Genomic DNA, 27,836 nt, shown 5'->3' with positions numbered 1-27,836 from the left:
TTTTATTTATATTAGGATTATTATTATATTTTTACATTTTAAGTTACTGTTTAAATGTTTAACATTTGAGGCTGAAACATTGGCAGCTTGTTTCGATATTTGTAACTGACATTATTATTGTACGAGTTAAATATGTATCAAGGAAACAGGCTGATTTCAACATTATTTTCTAATAGTAAATATATGTTCATTTTTCCAATTGTATTTCATACAAAACTTTACATGTTTGTGGGTTATTAAAATCCTACAATTGTTTATACATTCCATTTACCAGTCTCTTTGTAAACATAAAAATAGATTTATACATCTTATTTAATTGTATAATGTACATATCGTGTGTCTGTGTATGTTGCAATGCACATTATTGTAGTGCAAAAGGTATTTCCTATATCACTTCTTGTTTAGTTACTATATCAAATCGCAAAATACAACATTTTGTGTCTGCAAATAATCAAATCTATGTATATGTATAATGATTATATTTTGATTGATTTACATGTAAAGGCAGAATTTTTTGTGTTTGCAATGATAAAATATATGTATATATTCATAAAATTTTTTTCAAATCCATATATGTCATATTGAGTTTTCCTCTACAGATCGCACATTTTTTTCTGTAAATGTGCACCAAAGTTTATGTTTTTGCTTGATCTTATGTTATCTTACCTTAAATCTTAAGCAATGAGGACTAAGAAATTCATTTATAATACAATTCCACTTGGTGTTCGGACGATTTGAAAACATATGATGTACAGTAGATAAAAAGTATACTACAAATAAATCGAATTCCTTAAAATTATATACATATGATGTGTACAGCTTAAAATAGGTGTCATAGTAAACAACTTGTAAAAATTGTTGATGTAAAATAAAATAATTGGTCCGTATTTTTGTTTTAAAAGAGGATGAATATATGAAATTTGCATATTTGCATTTTTGAGTTAAAAGACGCAATTGAATTAAAACTTTAACATACAAAAGAGTTACATGACAATTAAGTTTTGACCTTTGTAAGACATTTCATCCTTGTAAGATCTGTTTCTTATTTACAACATAATTAAATTACTTATTTGTTAGAATTTGTGAATGGAAATATAGAATGGAGTATATGTACAATAATGTGATTCCTATTAAACCGAATACTTAGGACCACATTTTTTTATTGGTGTTAATCTGAGGCCTTTAGCCAACATTTGAGCTTCAAGGTCACGATCTTCATCTTGATACCTAAAAGAAAAGTATGCTTCCATTAACTAAATACAATAGTCAGGATTGAAATATGCAATGATAACGTCTTTATTTCGTGCAAATGGAACATAGTAATAATTAATATAAAGCAACCAAATATGTTAAAATATTTTTGTACGTCAATGGATTTATTATGTGTTATCAAATACTTCTTTAAAAATTTATGGAATGAAATTAATGGAAATTTTTTATAAAAATATATAATATACTTCCATTCTTATACAAAAATCTATTTAATTAACAATTATTGCTTAAAAACTTTGCCTATAAGGTCTTTTAACAGTGATATGTGTTTAGGAAATAATTACCATAAACACATATAGTAACATATTTTATTTTTATCAAAGTATCCATCAAAGAATACTTTAAAACCTAACAACAATTACATTTCTATAATTTTAACAATGCTATATTTTTAACCCTGTACATGATCAAATATAATTTTAAATACAATTAAAATATTTTCATTCTCTCAACAGCACTACAATACAGTCAAATATACGAATACATCACTTTATTACGATGCAAAAAAATACTTATAGTAAAAAAAAACAAAAAAATGTGTATATGAACAACATGCGTAACTGAATTACAATAAAAATTTAAAAATTGTAAAAGAAGAATGCAAAAAATAACTCTCCTAACTTGCTCTTCTGCATGCAATGTAAAATTACAAGTGAATGGAAAAAACTGTATACTGTGATCACTAGTTAATATAATAGTCTTTGTAAAATAAATATATAATATTCTATAGAAAAAAATAATATAACAAAATGCGCTGAGCTATAATGTGAACGATTTATAGCTTTTATATGTAATCGTACATACGATTATGTATAAAATTAATGAAATAGAAATGCTGTAAAGGAGCTTAAGAACTTTTTAATATTTGTAATATGTAAATGAAAATAGAGAAATTTAAATATCATTTATGAAAGTATGAAGAGTTGAAAAGCGTTAACGATTCATTGTAAAAGTTAATGAATAATTCTATTAAGTTAGTCAAAAACACATACATGATTAAAATGACTACTAAAGTGAGCACAGAAGATGTATCACTCAAATCAGGAGAAAAGAAATTAGATACGTGCGAAAAACAGGCAACGGTATGTGTAGGAAAGGAAGTTAATGTTTGGCATGTAGATTTACACCACCTTTGACGCTCCTCTTCTAAAAGAGCAATGAGCGAGTCCCGCTTTGCAACTATTTCCAACATTTCTGTTAAAATCTCTCCTTCTTTTTTCACATCAGCGCTGGTCTTTTTATCATCTGTAAAATGTTAATATATCCTATTCCTCCTAATATTCTTTTATAAATGTATTATAAAATATAACTTATATTACTATTATATCATTAAACCATTAATAAAAATTGAAACATTGTAAGAAAACACTAACCATCGTCAGCTAAGCGTTCACGCAATTCCTGTTGCAATCTTTCATGACGATCTTCAAGTTGAACTTCTTGAGCTCGTACCAAAAGCTCCTTTTCGTATCTGCGTAATTCCGTGCGTTCTTTCATAAGATCGAACCACTCTCTGAGTAAATCCGCTTCTTCTCGATCAGAGCATTCTAAATATTATAAGTACTTTTTATTTTAAGCGTCTACAATGAAATTTGTTGTAGCGATAGATTCTTACCGCCTTCACCACGAAGAGCTTTTTCAACGCTAACACCTCTGCTTTCCAATTCTCTTTGTTTAACTTCTGTTTCTTCTAGCTTTCTCTGTATCTCTTGAGCCATACGCAACCTTTGGAACATTTATAAGAGAATTATAAATGATTGAATTACTATAAGAGTATAAAATAGCTTTGTTACACACCTCTTTAATTGTGCTTGTCTAGCTATTCGTTTTGTAGTTTTTGTTTTGCGTGAAATGCTATTGCAAGAACCTTCTGTTACTGTAGCCTTGTGCATGTATGATGCTGATACTGCTGTTGTTTTTGTATCATCATCTGATAAACTATCATCTGTTAAACAAACAATGGATATAAAATATAAGAAATAAAGTTTTCTTATGTTCACATAGTTGTGGTACTCAATGTCTTATTCATACCTGAAACTTGTGTAGTAGGAATGGTGTAAGTAAGGGGTGGTGGTGGAATTGGCGGCGGGTTTTCATTTAGGAAATTTCTTGTGAGCATACCCTCGCACACACTTTTTGGTCTAGTGTTAGTCTTTGGCGATAAGACTTTATCAAGCTGAAAAAAGATATACTATAACATTGGTTTCTTGTTATTGCTTTGATAAATATAAAAAGAATTACTTTAATTCTAGTAATTAATGTAAACAATTTTAATATTGGAAATAAAAATTACAATAAACTTCACTATTGGAGTACATTGAACAAGCTTTCAAAATTTCATGATATGAAAATGCAGTTACAAAATACAAATATAGATATCTGCACACTACATAATTTAGCAACTTAATTTGGTAAATTAATTAATAAAGAAATAGTCTACTCTGTACATAGTAGGAATATAGTAGAGAATATAGTAACTGTCAAATAAACTACCCAGCCACCTGTTTTTCAATAGTATTTTCTTAATATCTATATGTTAGATACAACTTGATTAAAGCACACTAAAAAAGAAAAACGAACATACTGAAATGGCAATTTATGTGTGTGATAAAAGTTACCATGCTTATTTATAGGGGAGATTATTACTACGAGGATTCAACAACAGTACAATATAAAACAATTCCATGTAGCTTATGCCAATCAATATGTTACCCCTTCAAAGCAGACGAGAAAATGCGGCAAACGAAAATAAAATCATAGTACCTGCACGATATACAATAGCGAATACAAATAGTGGCATAAGAAAGCTAATACTGGAAAAATTAGTATCAATGACTTATGAGTTGCTTACATCTGACCCTTCCGAATACGATTTATATAACTGAAACATTTCAGAATCCAATTAGTTAAGAGATACTGGAGAATACGTACACGCTATACAATAGAAGGAATGTAGAGAGACTAGCACGAAGGAGAAATAGGATATACGTACTTTGCCTTTTGTTTTTGACGTCAGACGGAACATAGATAATTTGTCTTTTTGATTGGACGGCGAAGGAGAAGATTCTTTCTTGAAGAAGAAATCTGACACTGCTTGGATGATACTCTTTCTTCTTTCTGGATCTTTCGTCTTTTGCTTCTTATCTCTTTTTACGACGGCAACAGAATTATTTGACTTTGGAAAATCAGCATGTAACAGTTCATCCATTGATTTTGCATTGGCAGCAGATAAGCCAGTAAAATTTATTGCCTCTGCTACAGCCTTCATATTGTCTGTACTCTTGCTCGTTTGCAATTTTAATCCAGTCTTGTTTGCTCCAGAACTGTAGAGTCTCATGCGAGGTTCATGTATTTCTTCTTTAGTTTTTCTCTCTTCCATGGAAAGTTGTCTTCGTGTGACTTTCATTCTCAGCTCTTTAATTTTATCTTCTGGACTGAGACCTAGATCTTCGTCACTCTTTAATCTGGCTCTTTCCCTTGCATCTTGCCTTGCCTTCTCTGCTGTCCTCTTTGCTTCTTCGTGTTTCAATCTTGGAGGTGCGACCGGAGTTCTAAAGTTTTCTTTCTCATTACCTATTTCAGTTAATGTGGTATTTTCAGAGGATTGAATATCATTCTTACTAGTCTCTTTACTTGTACTTTTTCCTATCTCTGATTTCCAAGGCAATTGCTGTGACTTATAAGATGTTTCACTTTCTACAGACTTTTTGGTTTCAGCAGAAGTAGTATGCGAGGGACTATTTTCAGGTGTTACTATAGATGTAGGCACGAATTTATTAATCAGTGAAACATTAGGAATGGATGGTCTTATTGGCGATAAAGTTGGAGTTGAATTGAACGACGAAGCTCTAGCAGCTCTTCTTGCTTTTTTTTCTGCAGACTTTTGCTTATGAGCTTCCACTTTATCCATTAGTAAATCTTGTATTACATTCTTTTGCTTGGATCTTTCTCTGGTAATTTCTTCCAATTTCCTAGAGGTAGCTGGTGAATTAAAGCTGTTATTTATCGTCATTTCTTGATTCTTGATTTCTTCTGCTATCATCTCAGCGGCACGAGATTGCAGAGAGCTTTTGGAGTTCTTTCTCTTCGATTTTCTGACATCTATAGAGTCTTTGGCGTTGCTAAATTCTGCGATTCTAGATTGTAAACGTTTCACATATTCCAAATAATCAGGATTGCTTGAATCAGCTGTTACTTTCGTTTCTTCTCCTTGTTCAGGTTCCTTTTGAGTTTGACTCGGAACTATTGAAACTTGTGGATTCACGGGACTAGCAAGAATAGTGACTACTTCACTAGTAGTGGTATCTTCAGCTGGTTCAACAATAAGCAAACTATCTTCCTCCATTGATTGGAACAATTCTTTATTTATTGCTTCCGTGATAGATTGATCTTCTTGAACAGAATTTGATTTTGTTTTTACGTTTGATTTAGTATTATTCTCGGATTTATTTATAGCACCGTTTAGCTTATTCATAACATCATCCATGGTAATTGGATTTATTTCTATCACGTTTCTGTCGTTATAAGCTTCTTCCTCTGAGCACGAGTCATTCTCTACTTCTAATTTTGCGATAGGAGCGTCGGTAATTAATTTATCTCGCGAACTTGTAAGCGTTGGTGAGCTCTTAATGTTTACGAATTCTATATATCCTCTATTCTTGAGCATAACAGTATTAGAAGCATCTTGCAAACTATCATCAAGGAGTGATTCGTTATCTGTGTCCATAAAATCTATATTTTCACCGTTAGCTAAAAGTTTCGAGGTATTATTAATAGGAACATCTATCTGTTTGTCAAGCTTCGAAAAATCCAAGTCCATATCTGTTAAATCTTCTTGTTTAGCTATCGTAATTGGAGTATGACCTGCCTTCGAAGCATCTGATAATGTAGGTTTCCGCCTTGTGGTTATAAATTCTGGATTAATATTGAACTCAACATCTCTTAGATCATCTGAGACAATGACCTCACCATCACGAGCCCATTCTGAAAATTCTGTTTCCGTAAGGGCAGCTGTGGTGATGTCATTCTCTTCGGAATCATCATGTTTATTGGAAATTGCAGAAGTTATCGATGTAGGAGTACTGCAATTGCTAATGCTCTTTTTGCCATCATCCTGCAGTTCCAACTGCTCAATCTCATTCTTTACTATCTCTAACTCCATTGAAGTTTTATTCATGGAAGATATTGGAGCAGGAACTGCAGTGTTTATCTTAGTATTCAACTCTTTGTCGCGTAAAAATGAACACTCTATGGAATCTGGTTCGAATGACTGACCATCATCAAAGTCTTTACATTTGTTAGCTTCCTCGTCCAGCAACAGATCTCCATCTGTACTGTGAATTTGTAAACGCGGCGGAGACAAATTTACAGCAGGTGATTTATCCTGCGGTTCATCTTCCGCTTCACCATCGCCGGAAGATAAAGAATCGCTGTCTATATCTGAATCTCCAGTACTGGCAGTCTCTTTCGTTTTTTCCTTGTTTTTACTCCAATCGACTTGGGGTACTATGATAGAGGTCTCATGTAAGGGACTTCGTGGTCGGAAACCATTATTTTCATCTGTGGTCACAGTAAAATTGCTCTCTGTATTTTGAGAGTTTCGCGCATTTTCTAATATTTGTGAGCTCTTAACTGTATGTAATTGACTAGATGCCACTTGTTCTTTCATAACTTCTTTGTTCTCTATGTCCTTGGATTCACCACAGACAATATTAGGTGAAGTTTTTGATTTTAATATACTAGATTCTTTTACCAAATCTGGTAAGTGGGTTTTCGATATCTCAGGCAAAATTGTTGCTTTATAAATAGGAGTATCGTTGTTTAATAAGTTCTGTGGGGAACGATTGGCATTGTATGGTTTTATCGGAGAAGAAGAGAATATAGCTGTAGGTGATATAGGAGAAAGTTGAGTATTATTCGATCTTAATTTGCTCGTTCCCTGTAAGAATGCTTGCATCGTTGGACTTGGTTCTGGAGCGGGATTTAAGAGCTTTTGGTGTTGAGAAATAGCGTCTGTGAAATTTCTTAACTGAGTATCTACATTCGAAGCTGATCCTGACTTCATGACAGAACTACCAAAGGCTGTACCACCAAGTAAATACTTCTTTTTTAACTCCAAAGATAATTTAGACGCAATGCCTTCGGTAGAATGAGTGCGGTTCAATAAATAATCTCCTTTGCGTGGATTTATTAATGGAGTTACATTCGTATTATTGAATCCTAATAAATTCAGCTTACTCTCTTTCTCAAGATGAGAAGGATTTATATTATGATCCGTTTTTAATTGTGACTTTGCGACTTCTAAATCTTTATCTTGTTTGATATTTCCATTAATTGATGAAATAACTTTGCTTTTTACTTGAACTTTCTTAGGCTCGACATAATTTCCTCTGGTTTTGCGGACATACGAATCGTTGATCGTAATTTCTGGAATCTCATGTTGTGTGGGAGTTGCACCATCGTGTTCAAATTCAGAGTCCGTCGATATTTCTGTAGCTGAATTTTCTTCGCTCTCTTCTGATGTACCTTCATTGGAGGCAACCTGTGAGATTACACATAGATTAATAGACGAATAGAAATATTACGAACGTTAAATGTTATCAAAAAGAAAAAAAAATTTGTTTAGTGCATTAGTGAAACAATTAGTGGCAACGAACATGATGCATTTGGTCAAAAGAGTGTTTTGTAGTATTAATAATATTAAGCTTGTTAATTACTTTCATTACTAGAGTCCAATAAGAAATACTCTGGCGTCTTACAAATGTATATAAAAATATATGATGTTCCTATGATATTAGTTACTAGTACTCGCCCAATGTTTATTGTGAAACTGATCATGATAACCATATGAATTTGTCTAAAATGAGACAGTGAGATTTTTAATAAAGTATTGGCTGGTGGTAATTTCAAAATTAATACAAATTGGTAAGAGAGTTACATTGCCAGTTTTAGCATGAACACTAAATCAAACACAAACAATTAATCAACTCGAGTCACGGTTAATTTAAAATTAGTTCAATAGGTCACTCCATTCGTACATAAAGATGCTTTACCTTTTCTTCAACGGCTTTGGGTATTTTAATAAGATATACCATCAGCCAAGTATAAGTAATATCTTTTTTTCTTTACTTTATTAACATATCTCACACAATTTCCCTAAATGTAAATCATAAAATTGAAAAACATATTGAAAACATACAGTAATCGTGTTTGAAGATTTGTTCATCATATGCACTCATATATGTGGTTTAAATATTAATATATATGCTAAGACACTATACATTTATCTTTCTTTGTTCTATCATTTTTAGGAGGTATAGATTTCATAGATTCACGCTTGTCAGAGTTTATTAATGGAGGAGACTTTGTGTGTTGAGAATGTTTATGTTCATCGCTAGTATTTCCTAATGTACTTATTGTTTTACTTATTTCACTATTACGATTTGCTGTTTCAGACGAATGTTTTAACTTATTAGTCCCTATATTTATCGCATTATTATGTTTATTAGTATTAATATCTGATTCAACCAATCTCTCATTAATTGTAGTGGAACTTGATTTACAGGTAGAGTTACAGGTAGACTCTTCCAAAGAAGGTGGAACATTAGACTTTTGTTTTGAAGTTCTTCTTCTTATTGGAACATCAGGAGTAAATTGTGCATTGGATATGTCAAGCCTTATTGAAGAACCGAGTTCATGATGTCCATGTTTTCTATCTGGCCTTTTTGGAACTTCATCTGTTAGATTTGGTAGAATTGTATTACTATTTGAATTCATATTCTTTACACGTTTTGGTACTTCAATGTTTTGTTCAACAATCTTTACTTTAGTAACTTGCTCGTGTTCGACAGGTAAGGCTGTTAATTCAAAAGAAGATTTGGAACTTTTATATAACGTATCATTTCTATTAGTAATTTCTTTCCTCCTATTTAGAGTATCATCGCTTCTATGTACAATATCGTACTTATTATTGTTAATATTATTAAATTGCGTCGTCGATACTATCTGTTTTACATCTGGCTTCGTATTACTAGCAGAATGAGTTGCGTCATCTATTTTCTGTTCGTGTAATTTGGTTCCTAAGATATCATAATTTAAATGTGGAATCGACATTATTTGTTGTACATTTTCAGGTCCAAACTGCTTATTTGTCTCTTTTTCATAGAATTCGGTTACGAAAATATTGTTGAGTTGTGGAGTTATTTGTTCTGTACGAAGATCAGTTGTTACTTCTTTTCTTCTTTCATCCAATTTAGACACTAACGTGTTACTGTTGGATTCTAATATTGCTTGTTCTGTATTTGTTTCCTGTATTTTGTGAGAACTAGTTGCCATACATTCATGTGACGTGCTCTTTAAAATATCACTTATTAGTGGTGAGGTCAATATTTTTTCTTCTGCATTGATCGCATTATTAGAGGGATTAATTATTATATTTTCATATGATTCAGCATCTAAGATGTTATTGACTTGTTGTGAAGGCAAAGGTGCTTGTTCTGAATTGATTTCATTCGCAGGATGATCAATGATGATAACCTGCTTTTCTTTATGCACTTCAGTTTGTACAATGTTATTTAAAGTTATATTTTTTCCATTAGAAGGCAGCTCACGTTCTTTCGCTACATTTACATTATTTGTTACGTTTGATTGTTCATTTGTGTCTTCTAAATGCAATTTCGTAGATAAAGTATCCAAATGCAATTTAGATTCAGTATCTTCAGTGTCAATAGAAAACATTTCCTCGTTTTGTCGCTCTATCTCCTCAAATTCCTTAACAATAGCGTCAACATCAATTTCATTTAATTCGTCATTATTTATATTGCTATTATTTTTTGGACTTTCGGGTCTTCTATAGTTTAATTCTTCAGAAGATTCTTGCTTTGTTTTTTGGAAATATTTCATTATATCTTTCGTTTCAACTTTCGCAGATAGCTTCGGTTTAATATCTAATTCGACAACTTTAATATCAGGCGATTTTTCGTTTTGAATACGTGTATTTTGATCTTTTATTTTTTGTTTTCTTGCGTCCGTGAAATATTTGTCAATTTTTCTTCGGGCATTTTCAGTGGATAATGGCCGAAGTTCACCCACTGACATTTTATTCCTTGCTTTCCTTTGTTTCAAATCACGTTTTAATTTATCGAATGAACTATTTCCGTCAGGTTGAACCGCTTGATTGTTAGTTTTATTGGGCACTGTTAATTTAGCACTTTCAACAGATGTTTCTTCTAACGACTTTTCATTTGTCGGAGATGGCGAAGTAATAGTCACGATAGGAATTCCTTTAGGATTCTTTATGGATAATTTTAATTTATTATCTTTTGGAATATCGTCTGTCGATTTTATGTAGTTTTGTATACCCTCTGAATCGCAAGATTCTGTATCTTCTGCGGTTATTTTGTCCTGACTATCGGACATTAATAATTCATCATACAATGTTTCAGTTGATTTGTACATTTCATACGAGGAGGATGGCGACGAATCTCTACTACGGTTTGGAGAAGAAGTTATTAGATCCGGTAGTCTTTCCTTGAGGCTTAAAACTTCTTCGGTGTTAGGCTGGATTGTATTACTGTAACTAGTCTGACTAAATGGAATAGCATCTGGAAGCATAATTCCTGCAAACACTGTTTGCAGTTTTATGTTTGATGTACTAATTGCTTTTGATGTTTCGGGTGTAATATCCAGGCCAGGCATTACTGTATTACTTATTTCATTATGACTAGAAATTATTGTTTGGGTTAATTCGCTATTAATACTTCCTATTTCGTCCAAATTTTCATTAACAGAAATTACTTCATTATTTAATTCATTACTATCAATATCAGTAAGCTTAGAAATAACTTTATCACTTTCATTTGATGATTCACCTTGGACTGCTTGACCGTTATCTAAATTCAAAACACAACTTTCATCTACTAAACTTTCATATTCTGAAATACACTCATCCACATTATGTATATTGGAATTATTCTGTTCTATCGGATTAGAAACAATTACAGACGAATTTAAATTTACAGTATCATTTTCCCTATTATCTGTTACTAAATTACAAGAAGAATCAGGCAAATGAATTAAACTTCCAGATGCTTTGCTATGAGATGTGTTCTCTTCACTATCAAACTTTACGTCGTTTGCTATTGGTTGACCTGTGTTTTCTATTAACGTATTAATTGTCAGTGTCTTTCTATCAGGCGACTTTTCAATATCTTCTGTATTGATTATATCTTGATCAACTTCACTATTATTCACGTCTATCTCTTGGGGCGATATAAAATTATGAGTTTGTATAGGAAGTATAAGAGATTCTTGAGTTATATTATCTATAGAATCTTGAGAAATTTTCACCTCCGTTTCCGAACCGGTGTCCGTATCGGAACTACGGGTAGGATTCTTCAGCCAAAACTCCTGTCTTCTAAGCTCTCGAGCGCGTATGTCGTCTTCATCCTCCGTAGCTGTTGTACTTTCATCGTCTGAATAAAAATACAAATCAAGAAATATAGTTATTTTCATAGTAATAAAGAGCAATAAAGAAGTAATCTAACGAAGAATCAAAGCTGTACCTTCGTTCGTGTATTCATCGCTAGAATCTTCATATTCATTGCTTCCAGTATCAGACTGTCCCATTGCAGCATGTGGATGAGAGTATCGTAGTGTCCAATTTTTGGCCAGTTCAAGAGTTCCTTCGGTTGTTAAGGGCTGATCTATTGCTTCTTCGTATACTTCGTTATCGTCATCCGAATCGCTGGTGAAACATTAATAAACCGTTTGAAAATCTGTTATAATGTTTTTTAATTATACTTATTCGTAAAATATCTCACCTCATGTCTGAAATGTCATCACTAGAACCCATTTCTGCAGTGGAAGCACCGAAATTTCTATCCGTCCATTCGTCTTCATCCATCTGACTTTGGGGTTCTTCGGCGTCTGATATTCCTGCTAAATTTTCAAATTCTATTCTCTCAGGTGTTTGTCCGCGATCAAGTAAATCAAGACCAACAACGCCTTCTAAAGGTATCTTTGCCTAAAAACAACGTACGTTATTTACATTCTTAATTTGGAAAGAGAATCGTATACGATGAAGTTAAAGTTGAAATCATACCTTCTCTGGTGTCTTTAGATGTACTGGTGTGGCAGGTATGTTTTCCTTGTTCAACACTGCAACTCTCTTCTTATCTGCGCGAGCTTTTAATGCTCCTAAGAAACCGAAATGTTGTGTACAGTAGAATCGTCCTCCACTCTTGTCCCGATCAAACGTATGGTTTCCTATCATTGAAGAGTTATTATTGGTAAAAATTCTCTCCCCATTGATTTTCAAAAGAGATTAAGAATAAAAATTGAACCTATTCTCAAAGAGGTAGAACAATATTCGCAACGGAAACAGCCTCGATGGAAAAACTTCCCTTCGGCACTAAGTCTCTCCATTAAATAAACCCTCTTATTGCAAAAATGACACATCTCCGAACCTCCTTGCGCGGGTAACGCTATTGTGGGCTTGGCATTCTGCAAGAAAAGTACGAGGAAACAAAGTAGTAATTATTAACTTCAAATGTTTAGTACAAAAGAATCTTAGTCAGCGCTTTTCAATCGAATTATAATGTTTTTAACAATGCATAATTGCATATTAGGTGTTACAATTAGACAATACACGTATCAACATAAATTCCATTAGGATCACAAATATTTTAACTCGGTTAGATCAGTTAATTAACTTAAGAAGAAAAATCTCAAATGTAAAACGATGTTTTAGTGTTATGCACTACACATATAAAATCATTTATATAAAAATATATTCCGTATATCCTGTAAGAAACAATAAATTTACAGATACATGGGTACATACGACGATTCTATTCTCTTGGGAGCAATTATATGAAAAATACAAAGTACAATAGACGTCACAAAGACTCCGGATATCCTGCTGACTATATCCTCCAGTACTGAGATTTTGGAATATCGTATTTACCGATTTGTACACCCTGGGCTCCGCGTCTTGACTTTTATTCGAAAACTGTTCGGCCATAGCCGAAACTTTATTGTACCCGAGGACATTACCCTCCTTGATCTTCCTGTCAATATTCTTCAGGGTATTGTCAATATCAGCGTACTTACTATCTGTCTCCTTTTGATCTCGTCCTTTCTTCTCCATCTTGATTTGTCGAGCTAAAAACTGAATGAAGCATATACACATCTGAAAAACATTGATTATCGAGTACTGTTTAATCACTCGCATGCCAACCTGTTCTCGACTCCACTTCGGCACTCGTTCTACTTTGTCGTGTCGGACAGTGCGGCCCATTTTATTCTCCTCGATTTTCTTCTCGATTTCCTTCACGTTCCAATCGGTCTTCTCGATTTTACCTTTATAGATATATAATATTATAAGAAATTTTAATTCAATATAGAAAAGGAAAAATCTTATATAATGAAATAAATAAGAAAAATATAAGGTGACACAAACCAATGGCACGTAGAAGATCTCTGGGCTTCTTTTCAGCTGGAGCAGATCCTTTCAATTTGTCCTCGATGCTCTTTATTCGGCCAGAGAACTCCTCGTCTATGCTGTTTCTATGATGACCAGCGTGAATCTTGGGTTCTCTATCCTAAAAAACAGAATGTCATGAAATAAATTTCAATATGCGAACGATGAAGTAGACGACCACAGAATAAGACTCGTGAAAGAACCCTCTTTAATCACAATACAAGTATAAAAAGAAAACTAAAAAAAAAAAGAAATATTTGAAACTGAAAAATTTATTAATATACATATGTATGTGAAAAATAAATTAGCGTGTCATAATTTATTTTCTTTGCACTGTGTAATGTTAGTGTTACAGTTCCTTAAAGATATATAAGCACTCGCAACCGATGTTATAAACGTCCCTTCTATTTGAAAATAGTTAGTAGTGTAATTTAGAGCCTTTACATCCTCCAATATTATCGATGCATAAATATCATGCACACCATTTAGAATCATGTATTGCTATTACATAGTTAGTTTATGCACGTTTATAGCTATAATTTTTCGCTTTTGCAACGAAAAGTTATCGAATAATTAGTATGTAATCGTTCTCCTTTAAACGTTATTTGCATACGTTTGCACATGTTAAATGTTTATTATTATCAATGCCATTATTGAAGAAATATATAAAAATAATACTTTTTTAGGACTTGTTTAATCGTTTGTTAAAATCCAAAAAAAGAAGTGATAAAAAAATATAAAACAATATGCACTCCCAAAATCATTCACTTTCCAGCTTACTGGATATAATATTTTCTGCTCTAGATATTTCACTCTATCCTTGAAATCCGGCGCAGTTTGACGGTATAAGAATATCGAATAATCTTCGAACGGCTCGTCTTTCTCGCGTTTTGCGTTCGCTTGCAGCATCTGCATACTTTTGTAGAATTGCTGCGTCGCCATGTTTCGCAAATATTGTCGCCTTCTCATACGTTCGGCGCGATTTTTCTCTATATCTGCGAGTCTCTTCTGCCTTTCCTCCTTTACATCCACCGTAAAATCGTACAGTGACATTAATTTAACATATCCATATAGTTACAATGATTGTTTTCTTTATAATCAGCTTAATTTCCATTTATGAATTATTCACACAATTTGCACAGCTTATGTTACGTGGTTTTCATCTATTAAGTTCGCAACGATCACAATGGTTGAATGCGATACAAAAGAGGATAAAAGAGATCGAGGGTTCTTTAACTCGAGTTTAGCGTTGCTAACATTATTTGTTTTTTAAGAAAAAAAAAAAAAAAAAGAAGATACAGGAATGTCAGTGGTTGTTTCTATCTCTTGAGATCTAGATTATTTTATTATTCTCTAATTCTATGGGGCACTAGCCGTGACTATTAGGAAATAATTCTATATAATCTATTTGTTCTAAACAAACGTTTAGTAAAATAGGACAAATACAAAAGCTGACGTAGCAAATATATTATATAATATATAACATAAACATAAATATCATAGAAAATGTTTACAACATAACCGAGAGTTTTTGTAATGTCCCACTGATACTTTGGTTGACTATACGAAGCGATTAGAATGTAACGACATCCTTCCGCACCATGGTAATGGTAACTCCAATAATTAAGAGGATTAACAACGATATGATTATCCCACGATACATAAGTGCTTGAATCTTCTGCCACCGTGACTATAGGATATAAGCATTGTAAGTTTTGTGGGTATGAATGTTAGTGTTCGATTTGTAACCCCTTATGGAATATGTTTATGTAATAAATATGACTTGAATGAAATTAAAGAAACCATTCCATAAAGTGTTAAGTACGTGATGCAATCCTTTGCGATTAATTTTTTTAATGTTTCTTTCAAATATAATATTTCAATATTCTCGGAATTCTCAAGTTGCGAATGCAAAGGATCGATTTAGATATTAAAATAAAAAAAAGAATGCTTTTTTTTAACCTTGGATGATCTGCTAACTAGAAGCTTTGAAAAACATACGATTAAAAATTTAAATAAAGAAAAATATTCTGTATTTTTTAAAGATGTTACATGTCGACAGATGATACTATACGATTTGGTAAAATAGAAAAGGAAACTTACCACTGTCGCGCCCATCTTCTCCGTGCTTCGTCTCTTTCGAGAACGTCGACTAATCGTGTCTCCCTTCTTATCCGCGGGGTTTAAATTTTCGTTATGTCGCGATCGTGAGTGTCTCGTTCTTGTCGCACTATCTTGTCTGACGATACGGTCAATTAACTGAACTTTTTGGTCAGGTGTTAATTGGCTCAATTGTTTACTATGTGCAGGCCTTTCTTCGTTTTCAGGTTCCTTTATAAAAGACGATCAAATGCAATCGTTATACAATTATACGAAAAGAAAGTGAACAGATTCGCTACTGTGACCAAGATTAGACTAATTTATGGAAAACGATTTATGGCTTATGGTAATTTCTCGTTAACTTTACTATTATCCGAACGACAACACTCGTGATCCCTATTGAAATGACTTGGTGGTACGAATATTTTCTTCAATGATGATGCAACTATATTCTTTTGAAGTTTATTTCTTATCCAGCTTATCGTAAATCTGTCATCCACTTCTGTAACGTTTTCACTTAACGATATTTTGTTATTATTGTGGTCTAACGATTCGACGGCGGTTTGTTGTGAAAATGTCGTAGGATTGGGATATGACAATGACTCTGCTCTTCGATCGTAAACGATGAATGACTGACTATGATTTCTATGGGACGTAGGATCGGCTTTTCGTGGACAAGGATGGATCTTGCTTGTTAAAAGGTGTTGTGACGACTGTAAACATGCGGTCCGTGATATCGGACATGATACTGAATACTATAAAGTACGGAAACCAGTTAAAAATCTTCTGACTTCGTTCTACGTCGTACGAATTTACTTACTAATTTTGGATGTTTAATGTACGGGATTTCACCGCGGAAAACTTCGTATATCTGTGTGAGATAAGAAAACATGGCGAGTTTATCGGGGACGTCGCATTGAGCCATTTCCTCTCCTGTCATTATCTAGAAAAATTCAAAATTAGAATATCGAGTTGTTTCTCTTTTTATTTCTTACAATCAGTAAGTTAAATCGAAATATAGCTTACTGGAGGTATGCTCAGTTCTTTTTCTAAGATATCAAAGGCCAGCTGATTGTTTGTAACCGTATCATCCGGATTCAAATTATGGAAGTCTATCAGATTCGGTCGATATCTATGAATTATTGCACAAATAGCCAGACCATTCTTAAACGAGGCACCCATATCTTTTATTTGGACCGAGTCGTACAGGGCAACTTGTTTTTGCAACCAGCGAAGCAGCGTGTCTGGATGCACTTGTGAATCTCCACGTAAATCTATACATCACGATCGATAACATTAAGCTTTATAATATTTATAATATAACATTAAGCTTTATAATATTTATAATATAACATTAAGCTTTATAATACTTTAATGTAACTGCAATCAAAGTATATTCGCAATTCTACCTCGGCGACGTCGTTTCTTAGGAATATCGATGTCAGACTGTACAGGAGGTTGTTTGATGCTGTCAGGGTCATCTGTGTCGACTAAACCTCGCACTTGTATTGGCGTTACAGAGGATACGTTCAAATTGGGGTATCTTAAAATAAATGAAAATTCGTTATGAGTAAATAAATAGCAAATAAAACTATATTAGGCAGATAATTTTATTTTACAGAAATAATAATATAGATATCATACCTGGTATGAGGATCCAGAGTATATGCAGCGTAATCCCTGTTCAAATTTTCAGGCGTGGTCTGCCCGAGTAGCCTGTAAATAGATTCACGTTCTGCAATTACTTCTAACGGCGATACATTTGCACCCCAGCTTTTGATTGCCCAACAAGCATCCAAGGAGCTTAAAAATCCTCTTGCACAACCGGATCCCGTTGGCCAGAATGGCTATAAAGATTATACCATATAAATTACACCGTATGTGTATACATATACGTATATACACGATAATACACCGATAACAAGGAAGACTTTTAGAATAACAAAGAAGATTATTAATATCATCCGACAAGTGCAGCGGTATTGTAGGACAGTTGATAAAATTAATTGAAAAATGCCTCTTTGATAAATCGTTAGAATTAAAGCGTAGGATGATAGAGACGTCAGGTGATATACCTCGAGCAGACTATCGCCGACGAGGATCATAAGCAGTCTATGACCCCTACGTTCCAAAATCCGGCTAGCATTCTCCGCCGCATACATAGACGTGAAATCGAACATAGCCACGTCTGGCTGACCGTAATGGTTCACTGCAAATTCCATCCCGATCATTTGGTATTCCGTAGAGAATTCAGCAGCTTCACGGGCGTAAAGCATCAATGCTTCGCGATCCACGTTTTCCTTCGCGAGCAATTTCGCTGTATCTGGATAGTCCTGAAATATATTCCAATTAATTAACATCACGTTTATAATTAGCCAGAATCGTTGTACAGCTATAATAGCATATAGTATAGACGAGTGTAGAATTATTTTTATACAATGACGTACCTGCAGAATCACTCCCTTATCTATAAGGCTGTGCTTTTTGGCAGTCATAACGAAGTAGTGAGTATCATCTTTATAATATACAATATTCTCGAGATCTATACCAGTCTCTTGGTACAGTTCTTTGAAAAATTTCTGATTGAAGATGAAGGCCACTCCGCTGATTTCTTCTACCCGTGCCTCTGCTTCAGTTCGTTTGTTTATGAAATTCGCCGTTATCGCTATAGCCAATTTACCCCGAAATTCTTTGCGCTTGAAACCCTCCAATGTATTTCTTTTGCCATCGGCGCCGATTAGCACGTCGAACTCGTATTGACAGACTGGATGATCAGCGGGGGTTGTTTTCGCTCTCCAACCTGTCTCTGAAAGAATTACAAACTTGTGTTAATCAAACTATAGGAATATTTTATGACCAACGGTTACATGAAAGATTCGTAGAATTTCTTGCAGCGCAGAAACAAAGACCCGATATTTCATCGATGAAATTAGAAAATGTTTCTTCTGCAATGAGATTTCAAGCAGACAATAATTTCTTCTTTCCTATTGTATTTATTTTCAACTATCCGTTACACGTGCTCTGTATGGTATACTTTTACCTTGGAATTTCTTCCACCACTTTTCAATTATCAACGGTTGTTGTCAAAAAAAAAAAAAAAGAAACCGGTGGGATAAATAGAAGCCTGAACATTTTACAGGTCAATAAACTTTCACGCGTCGAAAGGGTCGATTATTGGATGAAAAGGGGTCGATTGAGCGTTGGAAAGACTAGATTACTTACTGCCCTCTTCCTGATTCTCCGGTGGCGGTATCAAAGAATCGAAGCTGACACTTTCGTGGAACTCGACACCGAGGATCAAAGCGACTTTCAGCAAGATACACTGAAGTTGGCGGATACTAATGTGATCTATAGATCCAGCGCAGAATTTCCCAAAGAATTTCTTTGCTCCCAGGCCACGAAGATCTTGAATAACAAAGGGCCAAAGGTGAAGGACGTTGTTTCTGGACATCCGGTCCCTTTTTTCCACAACGACAACCTTGGCACCTAACAGCTGGGCTTCTATCGCCGAGCGAAGTCCACACGGACCTCCTCCGATGATCAAAACCTGAACAATTAAACATACCTTGTTATTTCAATTTCCTGAAAGTAAAACATCCAGCGAAATATCGGAAGACATTGCAAGGTTTCTCTTCCTCTTTTCAAACGGAGATTATCATAATTATTTTTTCTTTAAACGATTGAAATTTTGTTTCTTTTTCGATGGCTTGAAAATTATGCTGGTGTTTCAATTTCTAAATTAAGATTCTGAGAACTGGAATTTAGTCGTGTATTTCGATACAAGTATATCGTTCCTTTTGTTTCATAGTTAATTCAATCATTAGCTTTATCCTCTCTCACGATACGTTTCTATCGCTTGAAAAACTATAACAGATTTCTTAGGATAGTAAATGCGGAAGAGTGTTTTACGGCTTAGTGGAAATATTTTCCCAAAATCAATTCAAAGTTGTACAATTTTGTTTAATCTTTACCTCCTCTCGTGTATCGAAGTACGTTAAGCGAAGTTCATTACCGAGCAACGCTATCGATAGCGTTTCGTATCACGAACTCACGTAGTAATTTGAAAAGCATGGACAAGTTGAATTATTTGAAAAGTATTAGTTAAATTGATCCAATAAATATACAAACGTACTTGGATCGTTTGATCACGCCTTTGTCATCTTAAGTTACCTTGATAGATATCGTTTCAGGTGAACGAAGTTTTTCCAAAAAACAGTCGTCACGCCATAATATTAAAAACAGTAAGATACAACGAAATTAAGGATAGAAACGAAAGAGATTGACGAAATCGGATAAAATATTCTCGGTATACTTACTCTTGTATTCGGGCATGCTTTGCCACGATTGTAACATTTGTGATTGGCCCTCTGATCAAATTTTTTCCATAGAGCTTGCGCCTTCCACGATCGCAACTTGAGTCTCAATTTTGGATAAAATTGATTGATCGTATTTGGTCTGATCTTGAGTAATTCGCAGAGATGCCGAAAATGTCCAAGAATGGATTTTAATGTAGTGGCATTACAAAACAAATCGAACTCTTCGTTGGCTTTCGCCACCTCTGTCGAGTTCATTGTTTGCTTTCGACCCTGCTGATGCTCCATTACCTGCAACAAATTGATACTTGTTATAAATCTTTTTACACGACCAGCGTAGACAAAAGCGTCATAAACACTGCAACTACTAATACAAGTTGCCTCGTGTATCAGGTAAATTAACCTTCTCGTATCTACGGATAAGATAACTGTGGCGGCGCAATGTCGTCCATGGATTCGGGAAAAAATCGATCTGTAAGATATCTCTTTGGCTAAATCGAAGAGACACGTATCTGGCTTTTGCCGAATATTACATAACATTATACGTTTCAAAGATATATTTGTCTTAAACGTCGGATAAAAGTCAGCCTGAAAGGTATCTTTCTAAATCTAAATAAATCTGAGGACATATCCGAGATTACAACGCAACTTTTAAAATTCATTTTTCGAAACGTATTTTCCTTTTATGAATTTTTGTACATTGAAGTACAAAGGTATCTACAAATTTCTGTCGCTTTGTTTGCTCAGATCCCCAGATTCAAAGTCCCAACGAGACGCAGTGAAACTTTTAAAGATGAGTCTTTCCTATTAAAACGTTTGTTAGATTGTCCGAGCAGTTTCTCTCGTTTTACGAGGAAATAATAGACGCACAAGGTTTTTTTGTTTTATATTATTTTGTCGAATTACGTACGATCCATTTTCTTCTGCTGAGATGAACACCGCGACGTTTCACAGACTTGCTTTCACATTTGTACGAAGGTGCATTGTTGTAAACAACACGTTTGCGAAAGAAAGAAACTTTTCGGACAACCCAATATATATTCTGTTTACACAATTCTTGTCAACGATTAATATTTCTCTATTGCAGTTAAAACTGAAATTTCATCTCCTGTCCAATCGAAAATGCGCTTTCCTCCGGGAACGATGCGCGTGTTCGAGAAGAAAATAATAGAACGACTAAGTTCTCTCGCATTTATTTTCATTTCGTATACTCTGTGTGCACCATAGAGTTTCATTTATTGCAACTAATTTTATAAAGAGAATTAAAATTCTGCCGATTGGCCAAGCATCAATTTCGTAGAAAATCGTTTCGATAAGAAATTACAGGTAACGAAGAAAGTACAATGAAAAAGTCGCATTATACCAGCTACCTGTACGATCAGTCCGGATAATCCGAGTTCTAATAACCGAAATTCGCATAATTTCAACTTGATTTGTTGCCTCTATTCCCCGCTTATGATCTCTCACTTTAATAATGGAAATTCATGATCGCGAAAAGTGGATTTAATCGACGGAAGATTATTTTCGAGTCGTTGGAAATACTCCGTTCTTATCGATTTTACAGGAAAATTTAACCAACGTCGTACCTTATTTATTTCCCGGCTTGACAAAGGCCCAGAAAAAGGACTTGGCTCGTAATATATTTCTAACTCTCGTTCGTTCCTATATCGAATTTAATTAACAAAACGATATAGAAAGAAAGCATGCGAGAGAAAAATTGAACTTGGAGATATAGTCTCGAATTTGTTTCACTTTTAACGAGATAAATTTTCACCCCTGGCAATAATTAAGGATTAATAATTCGTCGAAGAAGGATATGATAATATTAGGTTGTCCGAAAAGTTTTATGAGGAAATAATAGACGTACAACGTTTTTCGTAAGGTATATCGAAATACAAAGGTATCTGCAAATTTCTGTCGCTTTGTTTGCTCAGATCTATCGTATAATTTTGATAGACGTCATAGAGACGCCGTTGTGTTCGCCAAAATTTCATTCAAAGTCCCAACGAGACGCAGTGAAACTTTCAAAGATGAGTCTTTCCTATTAAAACGTTTGTTAGATTGTCCGAGCAGCTTCTTTCGTTTTACGAGGAAATAATAGACGCACAAGGTTTTTTTGTTTTATATTATTTAGTCGAATTACGTACGATCCATTTTCTTCTGCTGAGATGAACACCGCGACGTTTCACAGACTTGGTTTCACGTTTCTACGAAGGTGCATTGTTGTAAACAACACGTTTGCGAAAGAAAGACACTCTCCAGGCAACCGAATAAAAGAACGTATGGCGAACAATCGAGTTGAATGTCGGATCTAATCGACGACTCGTTTAACTGGAAGATAACAGGAATTTCATCGCGGTATATAGAGTTCAGATAGATGGAGATCTAACAAACGTAAAATGCTCGTCCCATGAGAAATTCTATGGTACGTGGTGTGTCGCTTCAACTGGATCGTAACTCGAAGAAAACGACAGAGGAAAAGTAGGAAAAAGAAAGACGAGTTGCCGAGCGAGTGAATCGAAACGATTATTTGTCGTATGGAAATGAAATATCCTGGTTGTAAACGGCGGCAAATTGCCATTTCTGACACGAAGAAAGCGTCGATCGAACTAGAAGCAATCGTAGGTGCAATTACAGCTGAATCGAGCATTAAGTCGAACAAACCGTGAAACGTATTTACGATGCTTCGCCTCGCAGTTTTTCGTTTTATATTATTTTGTCGAATTACGTACGGTCCATTTTCTTCTGCTGAGATGAACACCGCGACGTTTCACAGACTTGGTTTCACGTTTCTACGAAGGTGTATTGTTGTCAACAACACGTTTGCGAAAGAAAGACACTTTCCGGACAACCCAATATATATTCTGTTTACACAATTCTTGTCAACGATTAATATTTCTCTATCGCAGTTAAAACCGACAATTATCTTCGCGTTAACTTTTGTGGCGATTCTATTGGGTTGACAACTAGGTGATTGCGGATTTTGTCAATACCACCTAATGACAAAATCCGCAATCACTTAGTCGCCAAGCCAATATTCGAACGAGGCAAATTTCACCGACAGAAGTTCAATTTGACTAACAAAAGAATAATAAATTACCGATTTTTAGGATCTTGTGTGACGCCGTTCTACCGTGGGGAGAGAACTCGTAACGCGGCTAAGTACCGTTTCAAAATATTCGTCCCGACATTATTTCCACGACTTTAAAGGAACAGAGACTGATTTAACCAGGAAAACTGCATCCTTCGATGACTAACGAATAATTGCACACCACCAGCTACTCGCTTCCGATCGAGATTTATCGCCGATCGCTGGCGGTGGAAGGGAAAAGGAGCACGTAGAAATTCGTCGAATTTGCGATATAAATTACCCGGCACACGATGCTTCGTAATTAAATTCGTACAACGATAATTTACAAATTGCCCTGGATGGTAAAACGGAACGAATGCTGATTAACGATAAACAACGTGGATATTAAATAAATTTGCGAAACGAGCGTACATGAAATAACGATACATAAAATTTCACGCGCAACGTTAATATGGCACAGAGAACGTTTCTTACGATCGGTATAATTCACCTAAATACCAGTGCATCTATCGATCGTATTTATTCCGTTCGATAGCTCACTGCGGTTTCTTCTTCTGCGTCTCGTGCTCCTTTTCCATTCCTTTTTCCCTTGACGCAACACGAATTTATCCTGGAATTTTTCACCGCAGACGCGTTTTATTTTCGTATCGAATATTTCTGTCTCTCGAGCGTGGACAAGCGAAACGTCGCGTTGTTTAAAGGGAACAATGCTACATGCTGATTTCTTTCGTCCTGGATTTAGGCGCTCGATGAAGGCATTAAACACACTCGACTCGCCGCATTTCCACAAATTTTGCACGTACAGACGTTAGAATCTTTTTAGCTATCAGAGATATTCGACAAGTTTTAATAAAATCGTAGGAAATTGTTCGATTTCATAGAGACGATCGAATAGAATATCCGAATTACTTGTAAACTCCTCTTCACAGAGATTTCAATATCTTTCGACATCTTCTCCAAGAATAATTTTCGATATTTCTTTCTTTTTTTCAGAATAATCTACGATATTTTGTTCCTTCAATTCTCGAAGGCTAACTTGAGCGAAATTTGACTTTATTCGAGTTTTGTTTGAACGTTACCATTTGCAATAATATTATCGCGCTGTTATTTACCTGTTAATTACTGCAACCATGGGAAATAATAAATTTTCTATTTTCAGCCGACGTCGAATACCGATAAAATATTAACTCGCCTTATTTGTCTTCTTTATCGATTATTGCAATTTCATCTACAATAGCGCGAACGTGATTTCCTTCGACGGCAACGTTCAAAGATTAACGACATCGTATTAAATCTCTACATCATCGTCGATTCAATTGCGCGTCTTTGCGATATTTACGAAGCGTACGCTCGGAATTTCAATTTATCCTACTTTTTATCGAATTTACAATACAACGTTCTATTCGCGCCTCGCGTTCGAGTTGATACGTTTCGTAAAAACGCGTACTCGTTTCAATGGAAAATGTCAGATATCGGCGGAAATATTGGCGCGATGTATGTTGTACGGATGACACCGGTGCTTTCAATCGATTCAAGATAAAAACGATTGCGTAACACGATTTTCTCGTACGTAAGGACGTAAATTGTAGATCTTGTTACATTTAGCATGTTATCAGCAGGAGGATGGTTATTTCTAGGCTCGTTTCTAGGTACTCGCCGATAGGCTTAGCCTATGTGAGATAATAGAAAATCGATAGGAGCAGGTTTGCAGTTGCACGAGGCAGACGAAAGTAGAGTCACGTGCATTGCGAACCAACGTTATGGAATTACCAATGATTTTTTACGTATCGATCATCGAATAATCCAATTGACGTAAAAGCTGAGTTATGTGTGCCCCTGCGATATGGCTATCACGTGTACTTGAAGTAAAACACGACGCATATCTTTGCCAAGAAAACCCTATCGTATCTTTAGCCGTACAAATTACTTGTTTGTCGGTATAATAATCGTTTCTTTAATTAATCATAAGATACGTAAATATTAATTTAACAGTCGGTTGTTCAAACAAATACCATATTCGTCATTCAAGGACTTTCGCTGTTAAATAACGAAGATGAAAGATCTAAACTAACGAACTATTTATTTGTTAATTTCAGTCAACTGTTGGAATAAATTCGTACATTGTTCGTCATTGGCAGAGTGTTATTATTAAATAACGAAGATTTATAAAATCTGAAGTAACAAGCTATTCAATTTCCACATTTATATTCCTCGTCTTTTATTCGAAGAATTTCATTGGTAATTCGGAATAGAAGAAAATGAATATCATCGAATCACAGGTGACCGGAAGAGTCTATGATTTGAATTTTAGGCCGTGCAATTTCAATTTGCATCGTGTATCACGTCGTACCATCGTCGCACGAATCTTGGAACACACGATGCGAGCCAGGTACGTCTCAACCCTTTTTCCTACCTTTTTCCAATCGAATAGTTCTAATCACATCCACGCAAAAGGGTAACGAATATAAAGACAATCTTACGATTATCCTTTCGAAAAGACAATAGGCAATATTTCTATGTAAATATTCATATTCTGAAATTAAGGGACCCGCTATAAACTTCTTAAATTACTTACAAACCTAACGGTAGCAAATTTATCAGGATTGGAACAACGCAGAAGCATTTCACGGAAGAAAACTGCGCTTCTAATGGTAAACATCATCGAGGTTGGTGATCGAAAGAGAGAGAGAGAGAGAGAGAGAGAGAGAGAGAGAGACGAAACAACGAGAGGCGAGTAGGCAGATCTAGGCGAGGTGGTCGCCCCGGACCATCCTCGAGCCACTCGAAATGTCACGAGGTGCTGGCCGACATGCCTTCTGCGTGCCTTTCGACTCGACCATACAGATCATCGGTGCTCGTCTTCCGATAAGTGCGAGCTAAATACAGCGGGATGCCGAGAATCGTGGCGATGCGCTGGCGCCCGTATCAGCCACGGACTATGGCTGAAGAGAAAGAGGTGACGAACGAGGAACAGGAGGAGAGATATTCGGTCACGCTCCGGTATTGATTTACGAATCAATTTAGAAACGACTTCCGCGATACGAGTCCCATAATTCATGCGGATTAGTCGGCTACGCCGTGCAGTTTCCAATGCACTGCTGAAGGCGCTGCAAATGGCCTACTAGCGCCAATGTTCCTCTAACTAAGCTTGTTTGAAGTTGTAACTAAAAACCGAGTAATAAAGCGATTAGAAGTGCCGCTATGTGCATGCCGTTTGATGTATCGCGTTATAGCGAGTTGTTTTTACGACGATCGTGTTAAACGAAGGATTGAAGGGTTTAAAAGTATAAACAGCATCGTTCGGGTTAGGTATAATATCGATCATTGAAGCGGAAGGTTGGCACGAAAGGAGGTTCTATCGTTCTTCCATGTTTTTATCGATTGTCCTATGTTGTATATTTGAAGTTGAGTATTTGCTCGAACGTATTGAATGGAATCAAAGCCATCCGTCATTCACCGTTTAATTGACAAACGCCTCGCTATAGTTGCTAACGTTGGAGCGGTATCATAGCGGTCGAAATGGTTGGGTCTACGATTTTACAACTCTGTCAATCCTCGTTTAGGGATTATGGTTCCAGATGGACTAATAATATCAGAAATGCAGAAAGTAACACGAGGAAATTCTTTTTGTAAGAAAGTAACAAATCAACAAATATACAAATATTCCATCAGACGTATATTTTAATATCGTTGCTAACGATTAGAGCTACCACAGCGGTCGAAATGGTTGGGTCTACGATTTTACAACTCTGTCAATCCTCGTTTAGGGATTATGGTTCCAGATGGACTAATAATATCAAAAATGCAGAAAATAACACGAGGGAATTCTTTTTATAAGAAAGTAATAAATCGACGAATATACAAATATTCCATCAGACGTATATTTTAATATCGTTGCTAACGCTAGAGCTACCACAGCGGTTGAAATGGTTGGGTCTACGATTTTACAACTCTGTCAATCCTCGTTTAGGGATTATGGTTCCAGATGGACTAATATCAGAAATGCAGAAAGTAACACGAGGAAATTCTTTTTGTAAGAAAGTAACAAATCAACAAATATACAAATATTCCATCAGACGTATATTTTAAAGAGCAGTCTTTTGTCTTAACTATCGGTAGTTCTAGCGCTGATATTGCTAGTTCATACACGTTCAATATTTCGATTTACGTAGACTGACATTAACTTGAATTATAACGATTATATACGGGGTGGTTGGTAACTGGCGGTACAAGCGGAAAGGGGGTGATTCTACGCGAAAAAAGAAGTCGAAGATATAGAATAAAAATTTTCTTTTTTAATTTTCCATCGAGACAACGATCTACAGTGAGATCCGTTATAACGAGACGCGATAAAGTGCACGCGTACCGAGCGAAAATTCAAAGTCGATTTTCTCGAAAACAAAGCCTTGAACGAAAAATTTGTATTCTATATTTTCGACTCATTTTTTCGCGTAGAATCACCCCCTTTCCGCTTGTACCACCAGTTACCAACCACCCTGTATATACAAATGTAGGTTGTTGTACGCGTAGCTAACACAGTTTAACTTCGGTTACGATTATGTTACGATCTGTTATGTAT

The 27,836-nt window shown here is 35.1% G+C and overlaps 1 protein-coding gene across 9 annotated transcripts in view; it reads right to left on the bottom strand.

The window, feature by feature from the left end:
- Window positions 1-182: 182 nt before the first annotated feature.
- The window catches only part of Mical (Molecule interacting with CasL), a 113,288-nt gene continuing 85,634 nt past the window's right edge, over window positions 183-27,836 (bottom strand). For 2 of the 9 annotated variants that reach the window (XM_069111529.1, XM_069111606.1), the window contains exons 2-26: window positions 20,170-20,457; window positions 19,076-19,400; window positions 18,301-18,659; window positions 17,929-18,186; window positions 17,498-17,700; window positions 17,263-17,396; window positions 16,880-17,127; window positions 16,674-16,796; window positions 15,857-16,084; window positions 14,534-14,773; window positions 13,733-13,874; window positions 13,511-13,632; window positions 13,238-13,462; window positions 12,615-12,774; window positions 12,374-12,537; window positions 12,093-12,295; window positions 11,835-12,016; window positions 11,620-11,744; window positions 4,265-7,813; window positions 4,124-4,153; window positions 3,304-3,448; window positions 3,070-3,217; window positions 2,888-2,997; window positions 2,646-2,819; window positions 1,274-2,517 (exon numbers count right to left, since the gene is read on the bottom strand). In XM_069111529.1, the coding sequence (XP_068967630.1) occupies window positions 2,174-2,517; window positions 2,646-2,819; window positions 2,888-2,997; window positions 3,070-3,217; window positions 3,304-3,448; window positions 4,124-4,153; window positions 4,265-7,813; window positions 11,620-11,744; window positions 11,835-12,016; window positions 12,093-12,295; window positions 12,374-12,537; window positions 12,615-12,774; window positions 13,238-13,462; window positions 13,511-13,632; window positions 13,733-13,874; window positions 14,534-14,773; window positions 15,857-16,084; window positions 16,674-16,796; window positions 16,880-17,127; window positions 17,263-17,396; window positions 17,498-17,700; window positions 17,929-18,186; window positions 18,301-18,659; window positions 19,076-19,400; window positions 20,170-20,457 (8,229 nt within the window). In that variant the 3' untranslated portion in view covers window positions 1,274-2,173. Of the gene's footprint in view, window positions 1,228-1,273; window positions 2,518-2,645; window positions 2,820-2,887; window positions 2,998-3,069; window positions 3,218-3,303; window positions 3,449-4,035; window positions 4,154-4,264; window positions 7,814-11,619; window positions 11,745-11,834; window positions 12,017-12,092; window positions 12,296-12,373; window positions 12,538-12,614; window positions 12,775-13,237; window positions 13,463-13,510; window positions 13,633-13,732; window positions 13,875-14,533; window positions 14,774-15,856; window positions 16,085-16,673; window positions 16,797-16,879; window positions 17,128-17,262; window positions 17,397-17,497; window positions 17,701-17,928; window positions 18,187-18,300; window positions 18,660-19,075; window positions 19,401-20,169; window positions 20,458-27,836 lie in introns of those variants that run through there. The other 7 variants (XM_069111859.1, XM_069111934.1, XM_069112015.1 and 4 more) reach the window with 6 other exon arrangements.

The sequence above is a fragment of the Bombus flavifrons genome, chromosome 1 (genome assembly GCF_040668555.2).
Source record: "Bombus flavifrons isolate JBK064 chromosome 1, iyBomFlav1_principal, whole genome shotgun sequence".
In the NCBI taxonomy this organism is placed as follows: Eukaryota; Metazoa; Arthropoda; class Insecta; order Hymenoptera; family Apidae; genus Bombus; species Bombus flavifrons.
The sequence above is the reverse complement of the archived record's forward strand: the minus strand, read 5'-3'. Positions and strand labels throughout refer to the sequence as shown.